The sequence below is a fragment of the Amphimedon queenslandica genome, unplaced genomic scaffold (genome assembly GCF_000090795.2).
Source record: "Amphimedon queenslandica unplaced genomic scaffold, v1.1 AMPQUscaffold_13494, whole genome shotgun sequence".
Taxonomy (NCBI): domain Eukaryota; kingdom Metazoa; phylum Porifera; class Demospongiae; order Haplosclerida; family Niphatidae; genus Amphimedon; species Amphimedon queenslandica.
In genome coordinates this window covers 336,253-348,003 of record NW_003546270.1, presented here as the reverse complement: position 1 = coordinate 348,003, position 11,751 = coordinate 336,253, and the positions used below count along the sequence as shown (strand labels likewise).

General features: G+C 39.3%; 2 protein-coding genes across 2 annotated transcripts; both read right to left on the bottom strand.

Annotated features, from left to right (window-relative positions):
- Positions 1 to 1,370: 1,370 nt before the first annotated feature.
- LOC105316819 (uncharacterized protein K02A2.6-like) lies at positions 1,371 to 5,580 on the bottom strand. Its single transcript, XM_011412031.2, has one exon. It carries the CDS (start codon positions 5,491 to 5,493, stop codon positions 3,601 to 3,603), a length of 1,893 nt encoding a protein of 630 aa, XP_011410333.1. The 5' UTR covers positions 5,494 to 5,580; the 3' UTR covers positions 1,371 to 3,600.
- On the bottom strand, positions 1,621 to 2,889 carry LOC105316820 (uncharacterized protein K02A2.6-like). Its single transcript, XM_011412032.1, has one exon. It carries the CDS (start codon positions 2,887 to 2,889, stop codon positions 1,621 to 1,623), a length of 1,269 nt encoding a protein of 422 aa, XP_011410334.1.
- Positions 5,581 to 11,751: the final 6,171 nt, after the last annotated feature.

The following is an 11,751-nucleotide window of genomic DNA, read 5'->3' as shown; positions in this document are numbered from 1 at the left end:
ATAAATTCGATTTAGAAATTAGAAGTGAGTGTCCTTTCAAAAATCTCAGCGGACATGGCTAGCCTTACTACTCCATCTACTATTCCCGCGACTACTCCTTCACCATCAGATAGGAGGATTTTGAAAGGTGGTCATCCTAGAGCTAGCTCTGTATGGCACTACTTTCAGTATGATGAGAAGAAAAGATCTGCTTCTAAAGTTAAGGTTGGAGATGAACCTTTACATATTGTGGCTCTGCACTAGCTGGTAAATTCACAACTAACATGAAGCAACATCTTGAAATGTCACACAAAACATACTACAAAAATTTTCTTGAGGGCGCGCATAAAGTCTCAAAAGTGAAAGAAAAATACTTGTGTTAAGGGAGCATTAGGCATGCCTAATATGCCAACAAAGCAAGGTACACTAATGAGTGCATTTGAAAATGCAAAACCATCTAGAAAACTAAGCCCAGAATGTAAGAAACTTAATCAAAAGCAGACTGTGTTTGTTGCCTCAACCAATAAACAATAATGCGTATTGTATTGTTGAAAATTAAGAACTTTGTAGCTTAATGGAGGCTGCTGAACCTCAATCCCAATTACCACGAAGAACTGTTGTCATGAATAAAGTTATTGGTCTGAGGTCAAGTCAGTGATACAAGTTACCTTGATCATGATGCAAGATTCATTTATGCACACATGTTTGGTAAAATAAAGGATTATCCTCTTCTTACCTTGGAATAATGGCCCACTTTGTTTCTTCGAAAGACAACGGCTGCCATCATATCTTACTTTCTCTACTAAAAATGCCCCATCCTCATTGCAGTGAAAATATACACAATTTAATAATTACCTGTTTAGAAGAATGGCACTTTTCTCCTCAGGCAATAGATGTTATCACTGATCATGGCAGCAAAATAGTGAAAGCATTTTGAGATGACTGCTGTGCTTCTACCACTACTGCTGCTAAAGACATTAAAAAAGGAGTTAACCTCAGCAGTGGTGAGAACTTAGAAGATGGAGATATTTTTTTTGATGAAGCTGATTTAAAAACAGCAGATAATGTTGACATATGTGAAGAGGATGACACAAGAGCATTTCAGAGTTCTGTCAAGTTAAAATGTATTCTCTGTTTTGAACATACACTGAAATTTGTAGTGAAAAAATTTAATTTGTGCTCCAGAGTTAATAGCCGGACAAAGTCATTAATTAAAAAAGTCAACAAGTCATCAAAAGCTACTGAGGAATTACTTGAATATGCTAGTGTAAAACTAGATAGTTTTTGTCCACAAAGGTGGAGCTCTTTGTTTCTAGCAATCGATCATATCCTGTCTGTGAAAGTTCTTCATGAATAGGTACTTCAAGAGATGGAATTGGACAACATTTGTGTACAATAAACAAAGGTTTCAATGGAAGGTTAATAGTAATATATTCGATGGTTACAGAAATTAGATAAATATCAGAGAAACTGTGAGAACAAAAGAAAGATAAATGATAAGCAACACAACTGTTTATATAGAAAATATCCTGTTACTATGGTTACATAAAATATACTATATTAACCACTTTAGATAAACAGTAATAATACTAATTAAGCAATATACACATATGTATTACATCTCCCCTTTTGAGATCAGTCCTACTGATAATATGTGAGGCGATCAGGAGGACGTAGACTGGTACCTGTACGTGATCGGGTCCTGATACCACTGGGAGGATCTTCAGGTTCACTCTCGATTGCGTCACGACCACAGTCTTGACGAGGTCTAAGGTCCCTTCTATTACGTCTCACTTGACCTGTTGGTATATTTACGTGGTAAGATCGGGGGGTATCAGCCGAATCAGCCACGGTTCCAGGTACCTGATGGTTTTGAAAATTGACCCATACCAGAGTATCCATTTCTAATGCTGGTAGAGATCGAGCTCTTCTTCTCTTATCAAAATTCTGTTTTTGCTTCAGCTTGTGTCTTTCCTCAGCTCTTTCAAACTTCTCCAGGTAAGGCCATTTAGGTTTGAATTGCTCCTGCGTCTGTGGTACCTCTGTTCTGATTCTACGCCCCATTAGCAGCTCTGCAGGACTAAAATGACACCATGGCAAAGGAGTTGCTCTGTAAGCTAACAAAGCTAAGTAAGGATCCTCTGCATCTTGTAGCAGCCCCTTTACAGTCCTCACTGACCTCTCAGCTAATCCATTTGATTGGGGGTAGAGTGGGCTGCTTGTAATATGAGTAAATCTGTACTGAGCTGCGAACTCCTGCATTTCACTGCTTGCAAATTGAGGACCATTATCTGAAATGAGTACTTCTGGAATTCCATGTCTAGAAAATATAGACTTCAGAGCTTCTATGACCTTTGTAGCTGTGGTTGAAGCCATTTGCTTCACTTCAATAAACCTAGAATAATAGTCAGCCACCACTAGATAAACTGACCCTTTTAGTTGGCACAGATCAGCAGCTACTCTTTCCCAAGGATGATTAGGTAATGTGGTTGGCAGGAGGGGCTCACAGGTCAGTGGGGTCCTTTGAGAGCACTGAGGGCAAGACTTAATAAAGGCTTCCATGTCTTTGATCACTCCTGGCCACCAGACTGCTGTCACAACTCTTTCGTAACATTTACTGATTCCTTGGTGACCTTGATGAATTTTGTGAAGAGTTATGTCTTGCAAACCTTTAGGTATCACAATTCGATTTCTGTATAGCAACAAATTATCAATGTACGATAGCTCTGCTCTAACAGTCCAGTATGGCTGTAATTCCTTCGAAATGTTACACTTGTTTGGCCATTCTGACTGACAAAATCGAATAATCTGTGCACATATCCTATCCTTCTCTTGACCTTGCTTGTATTCCTCCAGTTTTGAGCTGTTTGCAGGAAGAGATGACACAATAGCATGAAGGAATGATTCCATCACCACGTCTTCCCTATCTTTAGCTACCTGAGTAACTGGAGCTCTTGATAAAGTGTCAGCTGTATACAGCAGCTTGCCTGGAACATGGGAGATATCATATTGAAACCGTCATAATCTCAGTCTGAACCGGAGGATTCGAGGAGGTAGATTAGCAAGACTCGTCTTTCCAAGGAGAGGAACCAGTGGCTTGTGATCTGTTTCAATACAGATATGCTTCCCTAGAATGTAATCTCTGAACTTGTGACATGCCAAAACTATTCCAAGAGCGTCCTTCTCTATTTCAGAATACCTTTGCTCTGTCTCACTCATAAATCTTGATGCATATGCCACTGGTTTCCACCTCTCCTCAGCCTGCTGCTGTAGTAATACGGCTCCTAATCCAAATGCTGAAGCATCACTACTGACCTTGGTTGGAGCATCTGGATGATAGATTGATAGCATTGTGGGCTTAACCATTTCATCTTTGATGTTTTGAAATGCTTCTTCCTGAGAGGGTCCCCAGACCCAAGCGTTTTTAGTGCTAAGTAGCTCTCTCAGGGGCTGTGCCAGCTCTGCCAAATGAGGGGTGAATTTTCCTAGTTGGTTCACCATACCCATGAACCTCCTCAGCTCACTCAAAGAAGTTGGCTGCTTCATCTCTACAATAGCTGACGTTTTGGATGGATCAGCAGAGATGCCCCTATGATTGATGATGTGGCCTAGAAACAAAATCTAGCTTTTATTAAACTCACACTTTTTCTCATTCAATGTAACCCCAGCAGCCTGAATTTTCTTCAGTGCTGCATGTAATCTGCTATCATGCTCTTTTTGATTTTTCCCAAATATTATTATATCATCAATGTGACAAAGGACTCCCTCCTGGCCTGTTAAAATCTCGGTCATGCAGCGTTGGAAATACTCAGGGGCACTGCTTATGCCAAATGGCAGCTTATTAAAGCAATATCTGCCATAGGGTGTGATAAATGTAGTGAGATGCTTAGAATTCTCTGCCAGGGGGATCTGCCAGAACCCACTGTTGGCATCTAGCTTGCTAAATACACTGGCACCATTCAAATGAGCTAGTGTCTCATCCACAGTGGGAAGGGGATGCACTTCTCTTAATACGCTTTCGTTTAAAGCTCTAAAATCTACACATATACGGACTGAGCCAGACTTCTTTGGTACCACTACCATGCCTGAACACCATTCCGTAGGCTGCTCAATTTTGGTAATTACCCCAAGGCCCTCCATTCGATCTAATTCTTCCTTCACCTTCTTACGTAATGGTAGTGAGACAGTGCGTGCAGTGTACAGTGTGTGTGGTTGTGCATCATGCTTCAATTTGATTTCGTACTCACGTTTGAATGTGCCCAATCCTTCAAATAGTGACGGGTACTGCTCCTTGACTGACTGCTCATCGACTCCATTCACTTGCGATATGAACCGTAGCTCCCTGATAGCCGGTAGTCCTAGGAGGCTAAGTTTGAGATTCCTCAGCACGTAAGCAGTCTGCACGGTTTCTCGATCTTTATACGACAGCTTTACATCAATTTGTCCCACTACTGGCAATCTGCTACCATCAGGACCACATAGAACTCTGTCAGGTTTTAGTAACTTGTGTCTGCAGCCCAAACTCTTTAGTACCTCTTCAGTAATTACTGTGACCTCTGCTCCAGTATCTATCTTAAATACTGTTTCTGTGTTATTAATTGTAATCTTGTCGAGCCATGTACTGCCATTAATTGCGTCTACAGTAACAATAGTGTTTAAATAAATGAGGTCTTCTTCATCCGAACCAGTGACAGCTCCTACCTTGCTCGAGGACTGCTGTTTATTTCGGGCGGCATGGAAGCATTGTGCTTGAAAGTGTCCTCGTTTTTTACACAAGTGACACACGGCTTCTCTGGCAGGGCATTCATGTCGAGCGTGCTTCCCTCGTCCACACCGAGTACATCTCGCCGGAGAGCTTCGACCGTTATCCTTAGGTTGTCCTCGAGATTCCACAGCTCTGCTCCTATATCGGGCTCCAGGCTTTGGTGGAGGATTCTTCTTACCCTTGATATGTTCCACTTTAACGTCCGAGGACTTATCTTGTATCACGCCCTGCTGTCCACTGACGGCCTCTCTTTGACGAGCTCTCCTTTTCGCATCGTCCAGTGTTAGCTTGGCATCCATTTGCAAGCTTTCTGATAATACTTTGTCTCGAATACCCACTACTATTCTATCTCGTATCATGGTCTCTCTGAACTCCCCATAGTCACAGCCATCTGCCAGACTATACAAGCTAGTAATAAACTGCTCGACAGATTCGTCACTACCCTGACATCTCTTATTAAAACGGGCGCGTTCGAAGATGACGTTCTTTCTAACTTTGAAGAAGTCATCAAACTTCTTTATCACCTCTCCATAGTCTTTCCTCTGATCTGCTGAAGGATTCATGGACGCGAGAGTGTCTTCTGCATCCTCCCCCATAGCATACAGGAGAGTACTAACTTGCTTCTCTCCAGCCTCCTCATTAAGACCCGATGCAGCTCTGAACTGTTCAAAGCGTTTTTTCCACCTGGGCCATTCGTCTGGGCTTTTGAAGGAGAAAGGAGCTGGAGGTTGCAGTCTGAACGTAGCCATCGAATCCCACTTCTGACACCATGTACAATAAACAAAGGTTTCAATGGAAGGTTAATAGTAATATATTCGATGGTTACAGCAATTAGATAAATATCAGAGAAACTGTGAAAACAAAAGAAAGATAAATGATAAGCAGCACAACTGTTTATATAGAAAATATCCTGTTACTATGATTACATAAAATATACTATATTAACCACTTTAGATAAACAGTAATAATACTAATTAAGCAATATACACATATGTATTACAATTTGTATTAGTGATTGAAAAACCTTGCAAAATACATCAGTTACTAGAGCCACTTGCAGAGTATACTGCATTAATTGCTGAAAACTACACCACTATTTCCGCTGTGACACCTGTCATAGTGGAAATAAATATGCACATTTAAGACATGAAAAGAATTAAAATTTAGCTACTGCTTTTAGTACTTTAGAACAGGAAATGAAATGCTTGGGAAGGTATCAGCTTTTTACAGCAAGATATAAATTGTTGCTAAATGCTAGTGAAGTTGCAGCTTGTCGAATTTTTATGCTTGATCAAATCCATGAAGCTGAGCCATGTCTCCCACTCAGACTGCATCTACTTAAAAGGACATAGAGGAAGAACCTGCAAGCATAACGTTTTGTTATATTACTAAGTTAATAGAAAAACATGCCACTGGAAGAGACGTACAAATACATCTAGTTGCTGCAGAACTGAGTCACTAGGTAATGAATGCACTTGGTTTCTGTTTTGGCTGCTACAGCAAGAAATTTATATACATCTCTCGAAAGTAGATGATGGTACCAAGGTCTTCTACTCTTGCTGAATGGATATTTTCTGTAGCTGGTAATGCAACAACTGCTAAGCGCAATCACCTTGCTTATAAAAATTTAGAATGAGAAGTTTTCTTAAGAAAGAACAAAAGTGATAACTATGAGTTTTGATGATTTGTGAATAATTGCTTAATTGTTTTTACATTTAAAAAAAGAATTTGGTTAATGAAGCTAAAATTAGAAGGATTGGAATAGAACTAAAACTAAAACTGAAATACATTTTACAAGTAATAACAATGACTAAAACTAAAATTATTACTAATGGGTTACTAAAACTAAAATTATTACTAGTGGGTTACTAAAACTAAAATGGAAAAACTAAAAGTAGAAAACTAAAACTAAAATTATTGTTTCATACTAAAACAACACTACTTCTAGCCTTCTTTATGACATCTCCACTGCATTCAGTCTACACGTATGCGCTACACAATTGTGAACGGATCCTCTATGACTGCACTTGCTAATAGGTTGCTCATAAAATGATGTTCATTGCCAATGAATGGTTCATGAATATGACTATAGTTATTCAAAATCTGAACAACTTGAAGCTGATAAATAGACAATTTCTGAATAACAGCAACTTTGAGCAAAAATTTACCTGATTAAAATGTGGCCTAGCACGCAAAAATGGTCAAGATGGTGGTGTTAGTAACTATTGAGATAATTGACCACAAACTTGTTCACAACTTTTTTAACTAATAACTTTTTATTTGATAAACACATTATATAAGTCTTTAGCTACCGTTTGGTACCAAAGACGCCACTATGAGCAACCTATACTCCTTAATAAAGGTCCTGAGGCTCTTAACAATGCAGATATTCGAGAAAGAGTGGCAAATTACTTCTGTGAAGTGACAGATGGTAAATAAAATCTACTCACAAGTTAAACACTGACTATTATTACTACTGCTATTATTATTATCGTAAAATCAAACACTACTATAACGAGACACCTATGGTGCAGGACCTTGCCCCTATAGCTACTATGTTGCCTGCCCGCACTGCCAAAGCAGTTTAATTATCAGCATGAAGAGAGTCTGCTCAACACTAGCTTCCTGCAGTTGCACTCGTTCTTGAATACCTTCAGAAGAGCAGCACTGCAGCACATACATGCAAGCAGCTCCAGCCACTCCCATGCATGTAGATTGAAAGGTGTGGCATTCCATTATAAATGGAATTATTGGCAGCAAGAAGACCATGTGAGAAAGAAGCTTCACTTTTTTTTACTAATCAGCAATATACATGTGTATGAGAAATTTGCTCACACAAAAGTTGCTGCTTTTGTATATTTGAGATAGTATAGGTACTTTAGTACCTATAACCCAGCAAGTTGTTGCTCTAGCACTTCACAAACGAGTGACCTCAGCAATTTCAAGTAAGTATAACTCTTGATCAAGTAAGATTTAGAGAAATCTGTTCATATTATTTGAAGGCTATGTTCTAATCTACTGAAAAATGCTACCAACTGTCTCTAAAGTGTCAACACAATGGAACTTGGCCCAGCTACTCGATTTTCTTTCGTTGAAGCTTCTGTACCTAGCACTTGTAGTTGAGCAACACAAAACTGTTAAGAAAGACTTTTCTAAGTCAAAAAGAAAGATCTAGAAACTTAGAACACGCTGTGCTAAAGTTATTGTTTATTAAAGACAAATTTCAGTTGTACAGAATGAATGAATGAATGAATGAATGACAGACACACACAACTACCTATACCTCGCACAGGCAGGGCCAATTATAAAATGCTAGACAACAACATTAATGACACTGATGATGAAGACTCTGAAGATGTGAAATGACACCTTCTTCTCTGACTCCGATCATAAAAATGATGCTGACGAAAGCCTCCCACCTGCAGGTTTTGCAGCTGGATGCAGGAGCAGAAGACCAGTAGGAGTACCAGCAGCAAATGGACAAGGAGCCATTGGATGAAGAAGCACAGCCTATAAGAATAGAGGAGAAAAAAGTAAATATTAGAAACAGAGAGAGTTTTGATGAATTTTTAGGAAAGGGTGTTGTGGCAACAAGTGTTATGAGCAGTTTGATGATGATTATATAAGGAGAGTGAGGTGGGATATGGAAGAATTAACTAAGGATCAATTAAATTTGGTGGTAAAGGGACAGCTAATGGCCTGACCAATGTAAGTGCTACAACTAGCACAAACAGGAAGACCAGAAGGGAGAGGAAACAGTAGCAGAATTGTTGCTATCATGGGATGGTGAAAGTAAACAACAATTGTTACAACTAAATAACTTACAATTTTACACGATATGTGTCAAGTTCTTTATGTTCATTCATGGCATTGTGCATAACAGGCTCAAGGCTTTGAAGAGGCATGTCATGACTGAGGGCAGAAGCCATGGTACATGCAACAAATAATTAAAAAAATTACTTGCTCTTAACACTGCCACAGAATTGATGGAAACACAGGTTGTAAACCAAACAATGCATTAGCTGACAAAGACATCAAAAAAATAGAGCCTTGCTTAGGAACATGGCATACTTTTGCCAAACAGAACACAAGGGGTAAGGGATTATAAGAAGGCTAAACTTCTTCAGTCAAGTATGTCCAAAAGGCAGATTCATGGAATGTACGAGGCATCTTGCGATGAACAGGAATGGGTACCTTCTGAGTCAGTGTTTAAGTTGGCTTGGAAGTTGTATGTTTCTCACATTCACATAATGAAGCCAATAACGAACCTCTGCTCGACATGTAGGAAGAACAGCAGGGCATTAGTGAGGAGCTCTAACACATCCGTGGAGAGACAATCTGATGTAAACATTATGGTGATCCATGATAAAAACTAACCTCTTAATAACTTCAGGTGCTTGAAAAGTCAAGGGAACATGTTGACCTTGTGACAAAGGAGAGAAAACAATTTCAAACAATACTGAATAGAGTGAGTGGGTCAGTGAAGAGATTGAATGTGTTAGTACAAAGACCTGTTATTCATTACTGGAAATCTATTACAGTTTTGTATGCACAGCAGGTACCTAAAAAGTATAAGTATAAAATTTAATTATTGTGATTTTAATATGCTAGGTTCACGATCCAAGTGACCCACAGCAACCAGGGCCTATTTACTTTCTTACGCCAAGGAAATGTGGCCTATTTGGGTCAGCTGTGAAGCCTTCCCTAAGCAGGTCACATAGTTGACGTATGCGTGGACACTGGAAAAGGAGCCAATACAATTATCAGTTACCTTCATCACTACCTAGAAAACTATGGTATCAAAGCCATCACAGTTCATCTGAATGCTGATAACTGTACAGGCCAGAACAAAAACAATGCATTAATGCAATATCTGGCCTGGAGAGTATTGACAGACAGAAATAGGTCCATAAAAATATCTTTTTTCCCTGAAGGCCGTACGAACTTCTCTACTTGCAGGTGCTTCGGGTTGATCAAGAGATGCTTTTGGAAGACTGATGTTGGTGAATGTTCCTCAACTGGTAGGAACAGCAGAAGGTCGGGTAATAGTCCAGTCTTTTCACAGGGCTGGGTTTTTGAACCCCTTTTTAAATGTATCAGACATGAAAAAGAGCCACCATTTCACCTCTGAGGAGCAATTACTGAGGGAGGAGACTTGTTAAGACAAGCAACATGCGCTGAAACACCCAAGTCAGTCAGATTCCTTAGGGGTACCAGCATCAGTCCTCCCAGCTCTATGCCACCTGTAATGCCACCAACAGGGCGAATGGCAGATAGGCAATGGTATCTTTATGATAGGATATGGGAATTTTGTCCTGACAATTGTAAGCACAAAGCCTGTCCTAAACCATCAATGCCTAAACCTGCTGCAGTAGCTCATAACTTACCTGAAGCACAACATGGGAGTGCTGCGGATAAATTTAGTCCCCCTTAAAAGCGTCGTAAGAATAATACACGTAATTAGGCCATTTTCCACTTTCCCTCTTTTCCCATTATCTGTCAATACTCCCTTAGTTCTTTCCTGTCCATGCAGATAAAGATGAGTATATTTTGCTTGCAGAAACAACTTACACATGTTCATGCAGTACAGAAATAAAAACAAATAAATTAAAACATATCGTTTTATTCAGGTCACACTACACAACAGTCTCTATTCCACTCACTCACTCTCACTATTTCGAAACCCTCTGTCATTTGGTCAATGTGAACCCTAACAGGTGAGGAGCCTTCACTGATGTCCACCATACTTACACATAACCCAAAGTCCTTCGCCCTTACATGAATCCCCTGATTTTGTATGCCAGTCCTGACCCCCTATGAATTCTTTGGTCCAGTATTCAGTCCCATCAGCCCATGCCTCATCAGCCTCCATGCTTTATCTCATCAACCTGCTGTTTCCTCTAACCACCGTCTCCCATAGACACTTATTTCTCCAATTTCATCCACTCTCTTTGAATGATTCATTTTATAAGTGTCTTGTTGTCGTATCACTCTATCCACAAATGCAGTCATCACTTACTTCTCTCGAAATATTCCAATATCTCTTTTGTACATGGCTAACCTTCATTCATTCCATTGACAACTGCAATCCACATGTTGCTGAGTCTCTTGCTGGTTATCATCATCATCGTCATCACTGCCATCATCGTACTACTATCATCATCGTCGCCATCATTGTCATTGTCATCACCATCATCATCGTCATTGTCATCACTAAAATGACAAATACAGGTCTACTTCTCTCTTTATATTTTTCTCCATCTCTGAACTCAAACTCTCCGTAGATGCACAACAACAACTACCATAACTAGACTACAATCTGCAAAAAGAAAACAAAAAGTAGACAATAATTGTTCATGTACTGCAATTATTATTATTATTGTGTAATTCTCTCTCTTACCTGTTCCCTCTCAAAACTCAATTCATGCATGTACATGTACATTAACTATTGTTGTTATTATTAGTATTGTTGCTACTTCGTATGTCTTTCTGCTTCTCACTCTCTCACCTATTCCCTCTCTAAACTCTATACATATGTGACCATAATTGACAAAAGGTACCTTATGGCGGGTAGTGAAATTGGTCTTTCTAGCCCAACTTCCTGAGCCCCATTAATCATAAAATTACTCCACAGGATGCAAAAAGTTACCATGAAACTTTTAGAAACAATGATTGTCCAACAAAGCACTCACAGGTTGATATTTTCCATTATAATGATCAATTTTAAAATCCGCCATAAGGGCCCTTTTGTCAATTATGGTCACATATACATTAACTATTATTATTATCATCATTGTTATTAATTATTATTATTATTATTATTGCTATTATTAATGTTATTATTATTATGACCACTATATTAAGGCAGGCCACCCTGACTCTCATCTATACAGCACAGGCATAGGTACTTACAGTACAAAACAATAAAACTTCGCATTCCGTTTGCATTGAACGGTGTCCCACACTTCTGTTTTTATTGTTTCCATTATTATGGTATCGACGTTGCT